Below are 22,499 nucleotides of genomic sequence, written 5' to 3'. Positions count from 1 at the left end.
GGACTGACACGCTAATACATTTAACTTATCTTGGCGATCGCTTGGAAAAGTTTTTAAAATTAATTACATCCATTATTAACTTAAACAGGACAATTTTATGAGCATAAAACAATCAAATTGAACGACATTATCTCAAAAACGGAAGTCAACGACATCTAAGATTTGTAGGAAACTCGGCTCTGATTGGTCAAGTGACGTTAGCGATGCGATGATTACAGCCTATTTCTTTCTGCAAATAAGAAACAGTTCTGAAGATATTGTTAATAAATTTCTTGGTTTTGATTAAACGTTTTTAAAATATATAAACAGATTTTGTTTGTCTTTTTAACAAAGATCTTACCTTATCTCACTCTGCATAAACGAATTTTTTTAGGGAAATATTGTAACACTTTGTTAGTTCCGTCAAATTACAAGTACAGTCAGAATAATAAAGATAATAAAAAGAACCTCGACTTTTTTATTTCATTTCCGTGTGAAAATTTTAATAAACGCAATTTACGTGCGTTTATCAAAAATCTAGAGTGCAAACCTGCTCGTGAAGACAGGCCGTAAATTGTCGCACCATCATCAAGATCCAAAAATTACATTAACTCATGTCTCCTCGTTAGAAACCTGATTATGCCCCAGCCTACACACCTCCTACAATCGTCCCAAGACACCCCTAATTACCTTAAAAGTTTAAAACCCATCCAGCCCACGTCCCACCCATTACCGCCACCCACGTGACTCAATTCCATCAAGTTCTTTTTCGTTGCAGTGGTGTGCGCCGTGCAGTCCGGGGCCGGCACGTCAGGCAACTCTCTGGCGGAGACGTCAACCCGAGGCCCCCACTTCGACACGGCCGCCTCCAAGAACGTGACAGCGCTCCTGGGCAAAACCGCCTATCTTAACTGTAGGGTAAAGAATCTGGCCAACAGAACGGTGAGTTTTTAGCATATTATTGGCTTGGATGGTCCGGTGATGACTGAGAAATCCGGGATCCGGGCCGGATCTAGCGATGACTTTGACGGATGCGAGCGACTCGCCCGTCCGGACTGAATATCAAAGGCGACGCGAAAATCGGGGAAATTTGCAATCCCTCCAGATACTGTATAGACAGAAAATAAAGAATCGGTTCATCATCAATCTTTATGGCCGTCGAACGACTCTTATATCCGTCGCATCACGCTAGAAATTGCGAGAGCCGTCTCCAGACGTTTTCGACGACTGGATGGGCTTTATCGCCTGTCTTCGCCTCGTACTGGCGCATAAACGAGCCATGAAAATTATACCGGTGCAGCGACAGGCTGAAGGGGTAATTAAATTCGAGGCGGGAATTGGCGGGGAATTGGAGGCGATACTACACCGAGAAAAATTGTTAAAAACAAATTCGCAAATACAGTTTTTTGGTTTTTTTTCCTGCTTCAGGTACTATTTTTTTTTTCTGTCTGTAATTAAACTAATGTTTGTTGGTTCATCCTGTATTTATGAAAATTCCGTTTCAAAATCCGATTAAATTTTCATCATAAAGCAGTCATTTAGTTGTTATTTAGCTCACAAATATTGTCAATTCCGTCTGCGCTGTTCTTTTTATTAACAATATAAAACGTTATAATTGAACAAAATAAATATTTACTACGATGTTATTTAGAACGCTCGTTGTAAAAAGTGAAGGATTTCATCAAGGAAACTGAATTATTCGTATTTAGTTTTTATTTATTTACATTCTTAGCAATGTAACTTAATTAGATACTTAGTACACACTTTGTAACAAATATTACGTCAAGTTATCCCCTGATTAAAACGAAAACTTGATTAAGTTTTCCATCAATCAAAGTGCGAAAACATCTTACTTATTACACGATACACTTTTAAAAGTCAAAATTTATAAATAAACAGTTTTTACTTTCTGAGCGTAAGCTAAGGAAGTATTGTGTTCGAATCCATTGGATAACTAGCTACTTTGTGTTTTTTCGACGTTTCATGACCCTTAGAGTACGAAAAAATAGATCTCCCGTTTGCGTCTGACTGACTGTATCGTATGTGTAGATTTCTATTAGGGAAACAATCTCCGAAACTACTGGATCGTTTGCTGTCATTTTTTTTAAACAGGAATATTATGTATATGGTAAAACGCGAACCAAAATTTAGATAAAGATCCCACCAACAAAATTTACATTAGTAAATGTTATTTCATTTGTATAAATTAAGATACCCCTTCACACGTGGTTTATGAATCCGTGTACGATTTTTGTCTAAATTATACAGATTTTTTTGAAAAAAATCAAATGTCTTAAAATGTTGCAAACATTTTAAGCTTATCATAATTATGGTCAATCGTTGATCAAAATTTATTCATTTATCCTCTTCCAACAAATTGATAACGCCATTTCAAAATTTTACTGAATAAATCCTCTCTCAAATATGCAAAATATTATGACTCTAATTATGGTTTATCAATTCACTCGTAGAATAGCATGCTTTTTTACATTTATTTTAATATCACAAACATATCTTTATCATTAAAAATTAAATTCTCAAAATCAAATTAATTTTTTACACACAATTTTTCACTTACTTCTTCTTAGATTTTACAATTTTTTGATAGCACAATTTTTATATTTTTAATTTTTCGATATTACAACGTCTCATTTTTCGATTTTTCAGTTTCTTAATTTTTAATTTTTCGATTTTTCAATTTTTCGTTTCCGTAATTTTTTCAATATTTCTTTCAATTTTATAATTTTTCTCTTAATCAATTTTTCAAATTTTCAATCTTTGATTTTTGCATTCCTCGATTGTCCAATTTTTAAATTTTGCAAATTTTGGATTTCTGAATTAACATATTTTCCGATTTTACTTTAATTCTAGGTATTTCAATTTAACAATATTTCGTTTTTTCGGTTTTGCACTTTTTCGGTCTGAAGTTTCACAATTTTTCGTGTCCTCAATATTTTAAGTTCTTGATTTCCTATTTTTAGATTTTTCAGAGTTTTCATTTTATACTTTTCCCTAATTTCTTTTTGTTTTAGCAATTTTTCCATTTTTTTTTATCAAAAATTAAAAAATCGATAAATTAAAAATCAAAAAAATAAACAACCGGGAAAAATTCAAAAACTCAAAAAACAAACTGCAGAATTGAAGAATTGAAAAATCGAAAAATTGTAAATAGGAAAACTAAAGAAACGAAAAATTGAAACATTGAAAAATTAAAAATGGAGAAACTTTAAAATAAAAAAAAAATTGAAAGAAGGACAAAGGGATCAAATCGAAAAAATGGAAAACCCAAAAACTGTAGAACTGAAAAATTATAGAATCATCAAAAAGTTGAAATATTGAAAAATTAAAAAATCGAATAAATGAAAAAGTTCTAAAAATCAATAATCGAATAATGGAAAAATTCTAAAATCATACTATTGAAAGAGTTTTAAAAATAATTATTTTCACATATTTAAAATAAAACTCGAAAAATTAAAAATGGAAAGACTAAGAATCGAAAAAAAATAATTAATCGAGAAAATGGAAAGAAGAAAAAATCAAAATATTGGAAAACCGAAAACCTGCAGAAATGAAAAAATATAGAATCGTCAAAAAAAAATGAAAAATTAAATACAGAAAATTAAAAATTGAAGAATTAAAAAATTGAATAAATGAAAAAGTTCTAAAAACCAATAATCGAAAAATAAAAAAAATCTAAAATCGTACGAACGAAAAACTGAAAAATCAAGAAACTGAAACATGTAAAATTGAAGAAACAAAAGATTAAAAAATCGAAAAGTTGAAAAACTGAAAAAACCAAAAATTAAAAAACTTCAGTTTGAAAAAAGAAAAATCATAAAATCAGAACATCGAAAAACCGAAAAATTTGAAAAAAATAAAGAAAATCAAAAACCAAAACGAAAAATTTCAAACCGAAAAAGTGAAAACTTAAAACTGAAATAAAGATGAAAAATCGGAAAAATGAAAAATTTTTAAATGAATACTTAAGAGTCCAATCGTAGAATTGAAGAAACAAAAATGAAAAATTGAAACATTGCAAATCGAAAAATCGAAGAAAGGAAAAATTGAAAAATTGCAAGTCGAAAAATCGAAGAAACGAAAAATTGGAGAAGCCAAAGTGGAAAAAACAAGAAATTATAAAATCGGAACATTCAAAAATCTAAAATTTGGAAAAACAAAGAAAGTAAAAAATCGAAACCAAAAATTGAAAATTGTAAAATTAAAAATCAAAAAAATTTAAAATCGGAAAATAAAAAAATTCTAAAATCGTACCACAGAAAAACTTTTAAAAATTATTATCACATATTTAAAATGAAAACTCGAAAAACTGAAGAAACGAAAAACTGAAAAATCAAGAAACTGAAACATGTAAAATTGAAGAAACAAAAGATTAAAAAATCGAAAAGTTGAAAAACCGAAAAAACCAGAAATTAAAAAACTTCAGATTGAAAAAAGAAAAATCATAAAATCAGAACATCGAAAAACCGAAAAATTTGAAAAAACTAAAGAAAATAAAAAACCCAAACGAAAAATTTCAAACCGAAAAAGTGAAAACTTAAAACTGAAATAAAAATGGAAAATCGGAAAAATGAAAAATTTTAAAATGAAAACTTGAGAGTCCAATCGTAAAATTGAAGAAACAAAAATGAAAAATTGAAAAATTGCAAATCGAAAAATCGAAGAAACGAAAAATTGAAGAAACTAAAATGGAAAAAACAAGAAATTATAAAATCGGAACATTCAAAAATCTAAAATTTGGAAAAACAAAGAAAGTAAAAAATCGAAACCAAAAATTGAAAATTGTAAAACTAAAAATCAAAAAAATTAAAAATCGGAAAAAATTTAAAAACCGAAAAACTGAAGAAACGGGAAACTGGGAAATCGAAAAAGTGGAAAATCGAAAAATTGAAAGAACGAAAAATTGAAACATTGAAAAATGGAGGAACTTCAAAATTGAAAAAAATAATGAATTGAAAAAATGGAAAGAAGAAAAAACGACTCAAATCGAAAACTTGGAAAACACAAAAAATATAATACTGAAAAATTATAGAAACGTCAAAAATTGAAAAATTAAATACAGAGAATTCAAAAATTAAAACTCGAAAAATTAAAAAATCGAATAAATCAAAACGTTCTAAATACCAATAATCGAAAAATGAAAAAATTCTAAAATCATAACATTGAAAACATTTTAAAAATTATTATTATTACGTATTTAAAATAAAAACTTGAAAAAATTGCATATCGAAAATTGAAGAATCCAAAAACTGGAAAATCAAGAAAACGAAATATCTAAAATTGAAGAAACAAAATATTAAAAATTTAAAAGTCGAAAAACCGAAAAATCCAAAAATTTAAAAACTTCAGATTGAAAAAAGGAATTCATAAAATTAGAACATTGAAAAACCGAAACATTTTGAAAAAATAAAGTAAATAAAAAACCGAAACGAAAAATTGCAAATCGAAAAAGTGAAAACTTAACTGAAATACCCAAAAGATGGAAAATCAAAAAAATGAGCAATTTTAAAATGAAAACTCCAGAGTCCAATCGTAAAATTGAAGAAACAAAAATGAAAAATTACAAATAGAAGAAACGAAAAACTGAAAAAACTACAATAGAAAAACGAATAAAATCAGAACATTGAGAAATGTAAAAATTGCAAATCGAAACAAAAAAATGGAAAGAAGACAAAACGAATCAAATCGAAAAATTGGAACACCCAAAAACTGTAGAACTGAAAACTTATAGAATCGTCAAAAATGTTGAAAAATTGAAAAATTAAATATAGAAAATTAAACAATAATCGAAAAATGAAAAAGTTCTAAAAATTAATATTATCACATATTTAAATTTCGAAAAATTGCAAATCTAAAATTGAAGAAACCAAAAACTGAAAAATCAAGAAACTGAAATATCTAAAATTGAAGAAACAAAAAATTTAACAATCTAAGTTGAAAAACCGAAAAATCCAAAAGTTGAAAAACTCCAGATTGAAAAAAGAAAAATCATAAAATCAGAACACTGAAAAACGGAAAAATTTGAAAAAATAAAGAAAATAAAAAACCGAAACCGAAACGAAATGAAAAAGTGAAAACTTAAAAACTGAAATACCCAAAAGATGTAAAATCGAAAAAATGAAAAATTTTAAAATGAAAACTCGACAGTCGCAATTGAATAAACCAAAATGAAAAATTGAAAAACTGCAAATCGAAAAATCGAAGAAACGAAAAATTAAAAATCAGAACATTGGAAAATCGAAAATCAAAACAAAGAAAATTTTAATTCTATTTGTAAAATTTCAAAAATTTAAAGTTGAAAACGCGAAAAATTGCAAATCGAAAAACTGAAAAAAACAGAAAAGTGAATAACGGGATGAGGAAAGTTTTGTCGAAATAACTTTTTTCCAAATTTTTTAATTGAGGTATATTTTTTAATTAATAATTGTTTGACATAACATCAATAAGTTTCTAGGGGGATCAATAAAAAAATCTGATATTTTCATAAATTAACGTTAATATGATAAAATTTGTTTACAATACCAACTATGATTCAAGAAATTACGAACTGAAAAAAGTCCTGAAAACACTGGTACTTTATTTTTACTAAAAGCCCTCTGATGAATACTAAGCTAAATAACAACAATCCTTCAAACCACCAAACATAAAATTCAGAGCAATTACTCTCTCGCCTAAGTAGACGAAAGACCTGAGCAATAAAACCAAAAAAACCCATGTTAATGAACAACTCAAAGCAAAATACGGTCAACAAATTTTCTCTTGTACTAAACTTTCAAATCCTACAAAAACAGCATTCCATTTTCTCAATAAAAAGCACAATCTCCCGAGGCCCAATTAAGTACTCGCTAAGAACTCCCCTTAAAAATACAAAACCAACCTCTTAAGTTAACCCTCCGTCCCGACATTCATCAAATTACAGTTTGAACCAACAATTTCAAAACTCGTTAATTAAATTAAACAACAAACTCTAACCTCCCAAAGCCAATACTAAAAATCAAGAAATTCACATTACTGCCCCTAAATTATTCACGACGTTAAGTAAAACAAAACTCCACGATACACAAGTCAGCTCCTATAAATTTTAAATCACGCCCTGAAATATTTACCGAAGGATCCATTTCAGTGACGCAGCTTACCTGAAAAACGGCTTCGGCTAATCGAAATTAATATCTGTGACGTCTTTGGCGCTCCGAATGCATCAATCGTTAAGCGCCTTTGCTCGTTTTACGAAAAGTTTCTAAAAAGGTCTTTTTAGGGTGTATATTTAACAAAATAAGTAGTAACCGACGCTGCGCATTTTTTTTTTTAATTTTTTAATTATCTAGACGAAAAGTGTTTATTTTTGCTCGAGTTTACCCCGTCAATGTATGATTAAAGTAACAAGTTTTCCACAGTTCGGCTTAAGATTGGCTAAACTTTATGAAAAGCGAGCCAGTAGCGTTAAATTGGGGTTGTAACTTCACGACTTCGATCGATTTTGGCTAATTACTTAGCGCTTGCAGGTCACTTGTTCTGATGCATGCCGTATCAGATGTAACCGATGTAATTACTAAGGGATGATGTTGCGCCAAATTGGTGAATATTTAATTTAGAGATGTCACAGGGGAAGTTCGAGAGGAATGAATAAAGCGTCGCCTTTAAACACTGAATCAAACGCAGCAGTTTGTAATTAGTTATAACTCTAAAAGTTACACAGAGCTTAGTTGTCTCCAAGTGTTTCTCCAAAGATATAAGTCTTTAAAACACAGAAGGGGTGGTTTTTTGGGGCGATTAAGATAATGCAAGATAAAATAAAAGTTGCCTGCTTGTAACAGCATGCCGGATTTGAAGCTGAACGCCGGATTGAAATTGGCAAGTTTCATTAAGCTTGTAAAAATTTATAAAGAAAATGCGAAATTACGTTTCGTTCAGAACGCGTTGATTGCTGTTATAGCGGCTCAGAGAGGGAATAACTGCAAAAATTACAAACTGAAATAGGTTGATGAAGAAATTTTAATCGGAAGTTTTAAAAAGTGACCATTAAAAAAATTGGCCCGTAAAGTACATCAAATCCAGCTTTTTTGCAAATTTTATTATTTTAAGTGAGAATGAAACAGAGAAACTAAACTAAACAACTTTTTCTACTAACCATCTCATTTTTCATTTCGCACAATTCGTTTCTCATTTCGTACACCTTAAATTTCATTTCGCATATCTCACTTTTCATTTCGCATAACTCACTTCTGCTCTCGCATATCTCATTTTTCATTTAGGACACCTTATTTCTCATTTCGCCGATCCCATTTCTCATTTCGCATATTTCATTTTTCATTTCGCACATCGCATTTCTCATTTAGCATACCTTCTTTTCACTTCGCACATCTGAAATTTCATTTAGCACCTCATAATTCTCATTTCGCAGATCTCATTTCTCTTTTCGCACATGCCATTTCCTATTCCCCACATCTCATTTCTCATTTCACACATCTGATGTTTCATTTCGGGCATCTTATATTTCATTTTGCACATCTCATTTCGCATATCTCTTATTTCATTTCGGATATCCCATCACCACAGAATTTTGTAAAAGAAAAAATGGTCTAAAGAGTTTAGACAGTACTTCCCTCGCTGTCGGGAATGTGACGACTGCAAGCCTAATATGTTTTTTTGTATTACACTTTTGTAATTCTTGATTTAATCAATAAAAGTAATTGACTAAGTCATTAATTTTTTTCAGACAGCCTGTATAAGCATATCTAAAAAATATTAATGCAGTGATAAATCACAAGTATAGACTCATCATTTTTTGCTCATTTAAGGTAGGATTTATTCAGCAAAATTTGAGGTGACGTTATCAATTTTTTAGGCAGGGATTAGCAAAAACATTTTGACAAAAATTTACCTTGCCTATGATAACTTTAAAACATGTCTAAGATTTCAAAGCATTCGGTTTTGTAGTTCCTGATTAAATCAATAAAATAAATTCACACATTCATTAATTTTTTTGAGTCACCCTGTATATTCAAATCCAAAAAATATGAATGGAATAATAAATCACAACTACAGACTCATCACATTTTGCACATTTAAGAGAAGATTTATTCAGCAAAATTTTGAGGTGACGTAATCATTTTTTTAGAGGGGATGAGCAAATACATTTTGACTATAAATTTATCATGCCTATGTCAACTTTAAAACATCTCCAAGATTTCAAAGCATTCGGTTTTGTTTTTCCTGATTAAATCAATAAAATAAATTCATGCATTCATTAATTTTTTTGAGTCACCCTGTATATGCAAATACAAAAAATATGAATGGAATGATAAAGCACAAGTACACACTCATCATACTTTGTACATTTTAGATAGGATTTATTCGGCAAACTTTTGAGCTGACGTCATCAATTTTTTGGAGGGGATAAGTAAATATATTTTGATTAAAAATTTATCGTGCTTGACATAACTGTAAACCATCTGCAAGATTTCAAAGCATTCGGTTTTGCAGATTTAAAATTAAATTGCAAAATATTGTTTCATAATTTTGATTTTTTTTCCAAAAATCTGGACGTTTCGGATAAAAACTCAATTCAGAGTCATAAACTACATGTGTAGGACTATCTTATTTTATACAATTTAAAACCCATTTACTATGTACAATTTTGAACTGACGTCATCGCATTAGTGGTGGGGATGATTAGACAAATTTTGGTTAGCGTTTTACCATCTACACGATATTCTTAATATAAATACAAAATTTCGCAACAATCGGTCCAGTACTTTCGGAGATTATCTGTCTAATAAAAATCCGGGACGGCAGACAGACGGACAGACGGACAGACAGACAGACAGACGGAAACGGGACACCTATTTCTTAGTCCTCTAGGGGCCATGAAAGGCCGAGAAAACGTAAAAGTAGAGAGTCGGCCGACGGACTCGATTACAATACTTCTTTGCTTACGCTCGGGAAGTAAAAACTCATTTGAAACATACGCGTAGCAGGCTTCTTTACATTATTTTAACATACGTACTTTATTTTAACTTATAGGGGGTCTCTTACAAAAAAATAAAATTGGCAATATCAAATTTTATAATTTCATAAAACACTGCATTTTATTTTGATTTTCGATGTTGTAATTCACATTTGGTTAATTGCAACTTGTCTATGCTCAGCCTTCCCTGGCTTTCCCATAACTATGGCGAAAAAATATGAAAGTACCAAGTCGCCCAGTGGACTCGATTATTATATTTCCTTAGCTTAGACTCAATAAGTAAAAAGGGCCTCTCAGCAATGATGACAATTTGCAGTGATTATGTTTATACATCGGAAGAATTCCAGGTAGAAATTAATTTGATCTGAATGAGTCTCAAAAATGTAATTAAAATTATTAATTAAGCCACAAACGAACAAAAACTAACTAAATATTATTATTATTATTATTATTATTATTTAAGCATTATTAAATAAAGACGGCGTATTCTCACATCATAGAATGATAAATCACAAGTACAGACTCATCATATTTTGTACATTTTAGATAGGATTTATTCTGCAAACTTTTGAACTGACGTCATCAATTTTTTGGAGCGGATAAGCAAATATATTTTGACTATATTATACTCTCTATAATATGTAAATATATGTTTTAAATAATATTTAAACAATATATAAAACATCTGCAAGATTTCAACGCATTCTGTTTAGCAGATTCAAAATGAAATCACAAAAAGTTTTATGATTGTTTTTTTTTTCAAAAATTTGAACGTTTCGGGTAAAAACTCAATACGGAATCATAAACTACATGTAGCACTATGTTATTTTATACAATTTGAAACCCATTTACTGTGTATAATCTTAAAGTGACGTCAACACATTATTGGTGGGGATGATTAGACAAATTTTGGTTAGCGTTTCACCATCCACATGATATTCTTAATATAAATACAAAATTTAACAACAATCGGCCCAGTACTTTCGGAAATTATCCGTCTAATAAAAATCCGGGACGGCAGACGGACGGATAGACAGACGGACAGACAGACAGACAGACAGACGGACAGACGGAAACGGGGGACCTATTTCTTAGTACTGTAGGTACTGTCTGAAAGGTCGAGAAAACGTAAAAGTAGAGAGTCGGTCGACGAACTCGATTACAATACTTCCTTTGCTTACGATCGGGAAGTAAAAATTAGAGAGTGATTAATTTTATTGAATCTATCTTATCTAGCAAAAGAGGGGGACAGATATATTTTGATTAAAAAATTACAATGCTTGCAATAACCTTGAAACGTCTGCAAGATCTTAAAGGATTCGATTTTGCAGTTCTTGATTTAATCCATAAAATAAATTGATTCATTCATTAATCTCAAAACAGTCTTATCATTTTTTGCAATTTTCGACAGGATTTATTCGGTAAAATTTGAGATGACGTCATCAATTTCTTGGGGTGATCAACAAATATGTTTTGTTTAAAAATTTAACGTGCTTACGATAACTTTAACACATCTGCAAAATTTCGGAAAATTGGTTTTGCATTTTATGAGTCTCCCTGTATAAGAATTATAAAAATATAAAGACAATGATAAATCGCGAGTATAGACTCATCATATTTTGCAAATTTTCGGTAGAATGTCTTGGACAAACTTTTCTAATGACGTAATCCATTTTTTGGGAACAGATTTATTTTGAATAAAAATTTATCGTGTTTACGATAACTTTAAAACGTCTGCAAAATTTCAAATCATTCGATTTTACAGGTTCAAAATTAAATTACAAAGTGCTATACGATTTTGATTTTTTTCCAAAAATCTGGATGCCTTGGGTAAAAAAAAATCAACACGTATTTATAAACTACACGTATAGGAGTATACAATTTGAAACCCATTTACTATATACAAATTTTAGATGACGTCATTACACTGTTGGTGGGGATGATTAGAAAAAGTTTGGTTAGCGTTTTACCATCTGCAGGATATTTATAATAGACATATAAGATTTGATAACAATTGGTCCAGCAGTTTCGGATATTATCTATATTAACGGACAGACAGACAAACAAACAAACAGACAGACAGACAGACGGACGGAAACCAGAGACCTATTTTTCGTACTCCAGACATCATGACCAATCTAGAAAATATGAAAGCAACCAGTCTTCCGATGGGCTCTATCACAATACTTCTTTAACTTACGCTCGGGAAAAAAAAAAAGATATCACATCTTGCTAAAATTTATTTGTGTGAAAAGTTCTTTAATTTAACTTCTGAAAAATGTTCAAAATGACGCTAAACAAAATAATTCTCTAATTTTTTTTTTTCAGTTATTATCCCGGCGCATCCACCATTTTTGACGAAATATTAAAATCATTCATTTGAACCTCTCTTAATCTCTAGAAGTTTTTACAGTACTTTTTGTGCATTAAACTAGATTTAATATATCCAAAAATTCGCTACAACCCTTGAAAATTGATAAGAAACCCTAGGACCAACGCTCACCTATCCGAGCAAAATGTTAATAGTTGCTTTCTTAGGAGTTGCTGCTGTAATTAACAGCGTAACTGATATGCATACCTGGCTCGAAATTTATAGAGAAATGATAACGCCATCTAGAATACCAAACGGCGTTCTTAGCACAGATAGCGTTCTTCGCAGCTATTTTTATCCTAACTTTGGACCGATTTTGCAGTTTCTAAAATAAATTAAACATCCTAACTCCATGTCGACACAAACATAAACTCGACAAAAACAACGTTTGTTAAAATAGGCAAAAGTTTTCCCGATTAGTTTGGTTCGGACATGTGGAAAAGTCAGTTTGAAATTGATTATAACTGTGCGAAGGCGTAATCAAAGGTGAACGAAACAAAAACTTCGAAGATTCAGTTAATATGAAGGCGCTGACAGGAAAAAATGCGAGAAGTTTTATTTTGAACACTGACGGCGCAAAGTTCACGTTTCCAGGGACGACTTTCAACTTTTATTTTTCGAATCCTTGAAAATCCATGTATTTTAGGGGATATATTTTAGAGGAATATACGTGTAATATCGCCACTGCTACATTCAACGAAAGTATCAAGCCGTTTTTAACAAAGTATTCACCAGCAGTTCCCATTTTATTATGTACCTAAACAGTTCTTGTAAAGCTGCAGTCACGTACATAGATCACGTGACTGACTTTCCGCCGTTTTTCTCCTTCTATATCAAGCTGTAAACTGATTTATGACTTGTGTTATTTCAATAAGTGTAAGACGGTTGGGGGGCTCTGACATGCAATTTATTTTATTGCTTGGCTCGTGATTATTTTTTGGTGAAAAGACAGCAAGTAGGAAATCGATCGGCACCCCTTGAATATTTCTTATCGGGAAGTGTCTGTCTGCCATCTAAGTTGAAAATGTACACGGTAAGAACAGGGGTTACTTAATGCTAATTACTCTTGCATGCTCAGCGATTGTAAGTAAACACGTTATTTAACCAAAGTTTAAAATTATTTTTTTGTGTTGTAGATCGCAGTTTTGATAGAAAGGTTTAAAAATTAAAGAGCGGGAATAGTCAGCGGGGCAGAAATGCTTTAGATTCGGTGTAAGATGGAGTTTATCCGCATTTTTAATTCTAGACCAGTTTCCAGATCTAGCGATAAAGCGGCCTATGAATATAGAGAATGGTTTTCTAACACCACCAGAACTCCGTAACTCCATACATAAAGACATGAACAAGTCTCATTTGTAAACCACGTGAAACGACTTACTTAATTTAAGGTTCAACCTGACAACACGAAGGCCCCCGGTTAATCCATTCTGTGAATTAAGTTGTTCCTTATGCATGGTCAACTCATCCCTCGAGAGTCGATGTGCATGGGCTCTTTTGATCTATGTTGTATTGCAGCATGCATTAGGAAACGTGCCCCAAGTTCCTGGTTCGAAATTCACTTGATGTTGGGAGTCCCGTTTGAAAATTTTATCAACTCCTTGATAGTCTAGTGGCGAATCTTAGCCTCTCCCTTGAAAATTCTAAGGCAGGGCCTAAGCACCGCTACGTTTTCGTTAAGTTTACATTAGAATGCTCAATTCCAAGTACACATGGCGACGGTATTTGCATAACAATACGGGGCTTACGTAAACTCCGGTGAATTTACTTTGATAATAATATCGTTCAGTTTACGAGGAGGCTTCATTTGCAATGTGCCATCGCCAAGATAAAAGCACATTACGTTATTTACACGAGTTAAATACGAGCAGAGTTTTGCTCGTCGCCGCCACCGCACCGCCAAAGCCTTCCGGCGGCCCGTTTCAATTCCCCACTCCCAAAAACCGCCCACAAACAAATTTCTTTGACTACATTTACTTGATTAGAATTATTTCTTTATTTCCCGCGGGATTTGATAATAATTAAACAGGCAATTAACCCTCACGCTCATAATCAACGCGGAACGGAGACTATGGCAAGATTAATGGATTTCTTATTGTAATGGAGAAGTTGCATTGTTTCAGTCAGGAACGTTACGCTGGGAGAGTATATTAAATGTAATTAATGCGTTCGTCCAGTGATTAATTGAGCATTCGTTTCTTTACCATTAATAAAAATAATGCCCTGGTGAACCTAAACAACCGTGCGGGAAGCGGTTGCGGATGAGGACCAAAGCGGGAGAAGAATTATAAAGGAACGACTTAAACTGAGAACAAAGACAAGAACGTAATAATTAACATTTTATTCTCTATTGCTTTTGCATATTATTTATCATTTGTTCTGTAACTGACATTCTTACTTGACTGGCTATGTGTTACTTTGTAGTGCGTGTGAGGGAAAAATGTCTAGAGGAGCCACGCACTAAGTACAACTAGACAAAAATTAAAAGTATAATTTGAATCTGAACCCTTGGTTTGCTTTGTTTATCAAACTCTCGGAATACTCTACTATATTCAAATATATGTATTATGTATTTCTCTTTATAGTTATTTTTCCCTGTCCGAAAACCAGATTTAGTGGCATCTGCTTAGAATTTTACGTATTATTTAAATGAGCCGAATGTCATTTCCATCAAAAGCGGTCGCCGACTATTATGATTGTATTTATAGCGAAATAAACCGAAGAACATTTAAAATCGGTCATACGGGCAAATTTCCATTTTATAGACTTTTGGCTTTTATTATGCCACTCATACACGGGTTTTATGCTTTACTTTTGATGGGTGCAGTTCCCATCGACCCGACTATAAAATAAACAAGCACCTATTAGAATATCAAACAAATAATTTTCCACCGCCGCGTACGAAAATCGAAAATAACGAGCAACGCCGCGACTTTAAAAGCCTCTTGTTTGCCCTCGCAACCCCCGAATTTAATTTCGCCAAAATTAACAGCATCATTCTGTATCATCGCCAATGAACCAGCAAAGAAATTAATTCCGCGAATGTAATTGCCTCGAATTCATTCCGCTGACTCACTTTTCTCCAGCCTTTTCCCTCGCCGGCAAAAAATGATCGGTTTGCTGTTTGCCCTTTTCGGCTTGCAAATTTCCCTCTACGCTTCCGAACAAGAGTAGCAACAGCGAAAATAATGTAAAAGCGTGTTTCAAACTAATGGAGTGCACGAATGATCGACTCCGAGGGGAATGGGATTGAAACGTAAGACGTGTCGTAACCGTAAGGCTGGTATCATGTTTTTATGGTCAAAACGTAGTATAACTACTCTTCATTACAAACTTTTTAAGTAAATTGCAAACACACTTTATTTCTTGATTTACACACTACCACTTATCTTGAACGCTTTTGTTACCACTAAGCTTAAAGTCTGGATATCTTCATCCGCTGGAGGTAACTTCGCGTTAAATTAAATTCATTAACGTTAAGATGTCAAAGGGATCCGGTATGAAGGGTCTAAGACGCAAACTGTAAAATTTCATTTAAAAAATTTTATGTTGAAAAGCAGCCTTAGGTTAAACGCTTTACGCTTTCCCTTGCCCCGGAAATACACTCAAACAAATAGTTGTTTAAAACAAATTGGTCGACAAAATTTCCCTCGCCCTTGAATTACAGTCCAATAAATCCTGCTTCTTTGAAAAATTATAAAATTTGGTTTTGCAAAATATTACTTTCATGTGATAACATCTATGGAGTAAAAATAATATAGAAAGTGTAATTTACAGTGTAAGAGAAAAAAAGAATGTTTCAGCTTTTTAAAATAAAACCGTTGGGGCACCGAGACGGTTCCACATTAAAAAAAAATTAGGCTCCCAAGAAGGTTTCACCTTCTTTAAAAAATAACAGTTGGCATCCCGGAGAAGGTTCCACATTTCAAAGAAAACCCGTTGGGGCTCCTGAGAAGGTTTCATATTTAAAAACAAAGACACTTGGTGCCCCCGAGAAGGTTTCATCTTCTTTAAAAAAGATAGTTGGGACAGCCGAGAATATTTCACACTCTTAAAAAAAAGACAGTTGGGACTCCCGACAAGGTTTCACCTCCTAAAAAAAAACATAGTTGGGACCTTGAGAAGGTTTCACCTTCTTAAAACAAAAGGCAATTGGGACCCCCGAGAAGTGAAAAAAAAGTTGTGGACTCTTCGAAGGTTTTATATTCTTAAAAAAAACATTGGGGTTCCCGAGAAGGTTTTATGTTCTTAAAAACATTTGGGACCCATAAGAATATTTTACCTCAAAAAAAAGACAGTTGGTGCCATCAACAAGGTTTCAGCTTTAAAAAATCACTTGGGACCCCCGAGAAGGTTTCAGATTGTTAAAAAAAGTCAATTGGGATCCCCGAGAAGGTTTTATATTCTTAAAAAAGACACTTGGGCCGTCAAGAATGTTTCATGTTCCTAAAAAAGACAGTTGGAGCCGTCGAGAAGATTTCACCTTCTGTAAAAAAAGACATTTGGGACCCTCGAGAAGGTTTCACATTCTTAAAAAAAAGACAGTTGGGGTTCCCGAAAAGGTTTCATTCACTTGCTTATAAAAACAGTGGGGGTCCCTAAGAAGGTTATATGTTCTTAATAAAAGACAGTTGGGGTCCCTGAGAAAGTTTGTCCTGCTTAAAAAAACAATTGGGGTCCCCAAGAAGGTTTTATGTTCTTATAAAAGACAGTTGGAGCACCTGAGAAGGTTACACATTCTTTAAAAAAAAGACAGTTGGGGCCCCCGAAAAGGTTTCACGTTCTTAAAAAAGACAGTTGGCGCCCCCGAGAAGGTTTCACTTTCTGTACAAAAAAAAACGACAGTTTGGTCCCCCGAGAAGGTCTCATCTTCATAAAACAAAAGGCAAATGGGACCCCCGAGGTTTCACCTTCTTAAATAAAAAAAAAATGTGGACTTTGAGAAGGTTTTACATCCTTAGAAGTACAGCTAAAGCCCCTGAGGAGGTTTCAGTTTTAAAAACTAAGACACTTGGTGCCCCCGAGAAGGTTTCACCGTCTTAAAAAAAGAACACAAAAATCGGGTCTCCAAGACGGTTTCACCTTCTTTAAAAACAGACAGTTGGGGCTCCGAACAGGGCTTCACATTCTTGAAAGAAACAGTTGGAGCCTCGGAGACGATTTCATATTCAAAAACAAAAACAACTTGGTGCCCCGAGAAGATTTCACTCTTAAAGAAGAAAAAGATAGTGGGGGCTCCGGAGAAAGCTTCACATTCTTAAAAAATCCAGTTGCGGCCCCAGAGAAGGTTTCACATTTTTGCAAAAACCAATTGGGGCCCCCGAGAAAGTTTCACTTTCTTTATAAAAAAGACCATTGGGACATTCGACAAGTTTTCAGATTCTTAAAGAAAAAACAGTTGGGGCCACCGAGAAGGTTTCATATTTAAAAATAAAGACACTTGGTGCCCCCGAGAAGGTTTTATCTTCTTTAAAAAAAAAGACATTTGGGACTCCTGAGAAGCAGGTTTCACATTCTTAAAAAAAAATTGGGGCCCCCGAGAAGGTTTCACTTTTTTAAATAAAATACAATTGGGAGCCTTGAGAAGGTTTTATGTTCTTAAAAAACACAGTTGGAGCCCTCGAGAAGATTTCACCTTCTGTAAAAAAAGACATTTGGGAGCACTGAGAAGGTTTTACATTCTTAAAAAGATAATTGGGGCCCCCGAGAATGTTTCAACATCTCTAAAAAAATTCAATAGTTATTTTTGTATTAAAGGCGTGATGACGGCGATTTTGGTCCACGGCGGATTTATAAGCCCGAGGAATTCTAAGAGTCAAAGGGCCAAAATCGTTGCTCACGCTCGAAAAGCAAATAAGATTTTTTGTAAATCGATTAAATCCATCCTAAATCTTTAAAAAAATAAATGGCACGATTCCTTGTAAAAAATCGATTATGTTGTTGGTTGACAATGTGATGCAAAAAAAAAGAAAACATTAAAAACGTTATTAACGTGTTTCACTAAGAAGTTGAATTCGTGATAAAAATATGTCCGAAAACGGAAAACAAGAAGAAATAGCTATTTTAGCCAAAAAAGCAAAAGCTGTAACACTTGAATTATTGCCAGGAAAGTCAAGAAAAATCTATAAAAAAAACTTTCAATGAATCTGTTATTAGGTATCTTGCAAAGGAAACAATATTAGAAGGAACTTTATCTGCCAATCCTTTTGTTATTAATGTCCCTGCTACTGATCGAAATATACAGCAAAGTCAAGTGTTAACTTTGAAAATAGACATTAAAGCTCCTCCACACAGTCATTAAAAGATGCCAAAGTAAGGCAAAACGCCGACCCATTTTGTGCCTTAATTTTAACAGTTGAAGAGTAGGGCGATACATATATGTGCCCATGACATAAAAATGTTTAACGAAGCGTTTTGTGTTTTAAAAAAAAACGTAGTAGTTTTTAAAATAAAAAATAAAGTGCGTAAAACAAGAGCTGATTTTCAACGAAAACTGTAACTCCGTGTGCTTTTAAAAAATATCGAGGTGATAGAGAATTTTTTTCTACTTTAGGGGCCGTTTTTCGTTTTCTTCTAAAATTTTACTTCTTTTAGTTATTCTAAAAAAACTGTAAAATGAGAGATATTGATTAACTGGAATTTTATTATTGGAATACATTTATTCAAGCTACGCGTATATTAGGGATATAGGATGTGTCTATAACAATATGTGCAGTAAATTACTACAATTCCTAAGAAAGGAGTACTTACACTGAACAAATGGAAACGAGTACATACAAACTGGCTGTCACGGTCGGTTTTTTAATCCGCCGCCAAATATTGAGTATAGATACGTTGGCTCCGACAGTACGAAAGGGAGAGATAGATTTTAAGATACCAAAGAATTTCCAAGCAGAAATTATAGATAGCGAAAAGGTGTAATCATTGCACAATAGTTTTAATGGTATTTGCGGTGTTAGTTTCGTCTCTCATTTTGCACACCTTTCCTTGTGAATGTGAACAAGTGATTTTGTTTATTGTTTTAGTTTTTCAAGTTTTCATTATTTATTAGGTATTTTAATTAGCTAATTGTTTGTAACTACATACTTCAATAAAATAGCTATTCCAATTCTTGTTTTTTTCGGTTTTAGGACGCAAAAGACACTACTGACGCCCGCAAATTATTGTATAAATAGTATAAATGACTTCATTTTGATACGATTTTACAAAAAAAATATTTCGACAGAAGTTCCTAATCCGACAAATCCCTATTGTCTAAAATATCATAAAATCTGATTTTGCGTTTTTCGTTTTGTGATAACTTCGATGAAGTAAGAACTAGTGACGTAATTAACACTCCGCGATTTACACGAGTGTGGACAATATGAGATATATTTAAAGCAGATAACCAATGGTAAAAATCTAGATATACTCAGTTTCTCAGTACATGCTTAACTTCAACTGGTTATGATTTTTGATTAACGATTTATCATGCTTCCTGTAGCCCTAAAAGATTTCAGAGCATTCGGTTTTAGATTTTACAAAATTAAATTGTAAATACAATTTAGAATTTTTCCCCAAAAATCTGAACATCTAGGGTAAAAACTCGACAGAGATTCATAAATCACAAATGCAGGAGTATGTAATTCTATATAATATAAAGAAGCATTCGGTGTTTGCAGTTTCAGAGTTAAATTGCAAAATGTTGATTTACAATTTTGTTTTTTTTTTCCAAAAATTTGGATGTCTAGGGTACAAACTGGCTGACAGACAGACAGAAACGGGAGACCCACGTCTAGAAAACAAAAAAGTATCCAGTCGTGCAATAGACTCGATTGCAATACTTCCCAGCTTACACTCAGGAAGTAAAAGCAATAATACCACATTTAATTTTGTTCTGTTATGTACATCTGTAAAATTAAAATTAAATAACAACGCCAAGGGACATACGGACGGAAATTACCTAACTAAATCTCGAATAAAACGGCAAACTTCCATAAACGCGACAATATTCTCAGTCATCGCCGATTGTGTGGCGGAAAAGCATGCGGCCGCGTGCATTTGATGGCACATAGATTTAGATGTAGAGTAGAATGCACGCCGCCACCCAGGCTTCCAGTAGAGCTGTCGCTCCATTGCAGATGTCTCTGCAGGTGTCGTGGGTGCGGCACCGCGACGTCCACCTTCTGACAGTGGGCAGATATACCTACACAAGCGACCAGCGTTTCCGGGCGATACATCAGCCCCATTCCGAAGACTGGACTCTTCAGATTAAGTACCCCCAGCACCGGGACTCCGGTGTCTACGAGTGCCAGGTGTCTTCCACGCCGCACCTTAGCCACTTCATACATCTCACTGTCATAGGTAAGATATCTAGTATATCTATGTAGTATAGAAATACAACGAACAGGTACATTCTGTTTATGTTTAGTCGAACACATAACAAGAGTTACGGGTGTATAAATTTCATCAGCTAATATAAGTAAACTTCGCAGACTAGCCCTGAAACTTTTAATTATGTATATTCCATTCCTCCTCTGCATTCTGACAGCAGAAAGTGTGGGCAGTAATCGTCACCCGAAACTCCCCCGTCGACATTTTTCATCGAAAATGGAAACGTAACTCCGTCAGTGCTAAATGTCAATATGGACATTAATCAAGTTAAAGCCAGAACTCCATACAAGTTTGTATATTTCATTGCCAGTTTTGATTCAGACCCAGGCGGAGCTTTATTAACGGATTCGATCAAAATTTGTTCGTTTCGAGAACTATAACTTATAGTATCCTCAAATTGGATTCAGAGTTATTACGTCGACACGATTCGGTAATTTATTTAGCAGGCAACCGACGAAGTTTTCCAGCTGTAGAGGGGTCCGGATTCCGAACGTTAACCCCAAAATTATAAATCTTCAGCAAATAACAATTTTATTCAAGTTCTAAATCGAGATAAATTCTTCAGTGCATGGAATTCGAGTTGAAATGAAACAAGCAATGAAGAGTCTTTCCGTTGGAGTTTTTTGTGCGAATTCATTAATTTATTAAAACAAATTAAAACTCAGTGCCCTTTCAACCGTTTTTGTCCATTCGACCCAGTTCGGTCCTTCTAAATGATTAAAACTCTGACGGCTAAAAACCACACCTTTTTGTTATTGACAAAACATGAAATTATTAATTGAAGTGATCGATAATGTTTCAAACAGATTGACACGAAATTACCTGAAACATCAAAGTACTCAAACTGGGTTTTTTCCAGCGGGAAAAAATTACTAAACTCGATATTCATAAATCGATACCGAATTCACATATTTATTCACGTTCTGAATGAAATTTCTTTCAGTATTCAGGGGAAGTATGATTTATGGTTTAGTTTACTGAGCAAATAGACGTAATTTAAAATTTAACACCGACGAAGCGACGTAGACTTGCCCTACAAACTACACGATTCTACAATAATAGTCATCAAGTTTTAAGTTCGTGGAAGCAGGCGTGATTTGAAACGACATTAATAAAATATAGGACGATTAAAACGTCTGCAAAAATCGCAGGGAAAATAAAATTGCCATTTAGGAAATTTATGACAATGATTTCTACCTGGTGGAGTGAATGTGTGGCTGATTAATAGCTCGAATTCGATCCATCCCTTCGTTTTTCTAACTAAATTATAACCTGTGATAAATGTAATAATAACAGCATTAATAATAAACAATCATTTATTGTGTCAGGTTATAAATTATTAGAGGTGTCGGCTTTTGTTTATAGATCAATATTGATTTATTGGAGGTTATAAGCACAAAGCTCCGCTTAAACTGATTTCAGTAAGTTTGTACATCGAAGCATAAGTTTATTTTTTATTATTGTAAATAAAAATTCTCGTGTTATCCGTTTTGTACAAAATTTCAGCGATGTAGTGAAGCTTTTTCCTGAAATATGATGTAAAGCGAGTTCAAAATAGCTGTTATTTCTTTACAGTTTGTAATTTAAATTTAAAATTTATTAATGAGGAAACTTAGTTCGCAACACCCAGTTTACTTTCAACAAATAAATTAGTTTCTTGTTTCTCTTAAACTAGCAAAACTAAATTAATTAATAATTTTTTGTTATTGTTTTCGTCTTTTTTTAAATATTTGTTAAGCCACTCTGATTGCTTGCAATTTTCGTCCTCACTCTGCTGTTTAGCTACGTTATTGT

The 22,499-nt window shown here is 32.9% G+C and overlaps 1 protein-coding gene across 2 annotated transcripts in view; it reads left to right on the top strand.

The window, feature by feature from the left end:
- The window catches only part of LOC135141045 (lachesin-like), a 233,342-nt gene that overhangs the window by 186,712 nt on the left and 24,131 nt on the right, over positions 1-22,499 (top strand). The window contains exons 2-3 of one of the 2 annotated variants that reach the window (XM_064071901.1): positions 758-921; positions 20,465-20,675. In XM_064071901.1, the coding sequence (XP_063927971.1) occupies positions 758-921; positions 20,465-20,675 (375 nt within the window). Of the gene's footprint in view, positions 1-757; positions 922-20,452; positions 20,676-22,499 lie in introns of both variants that reach the window. The other variant, XM_064071893.1, reaches the window with a different exon arrangement.

This window comes from Zophobas morio, unplaced genomic scaffold (assembly GCF_036711695.1).
Source record: "Zophobas morio isolate AGI-343-1 ecotype UQ-CSIRO unplaced genomic scaffold, CSIRO_AGI_Zmor_V1 ptg000004l, whole genome shotgun sequence".
NCBI classification, from domain to species: Eukaryota; Metazoa; Arthropoda; class Insecta; order Coleoptera; family Tenebrionidae; genus Zophobas; species Zophobas morio.
This window is presented reverse-complemented; position numbering and strand designations above follow the sequence as displayed.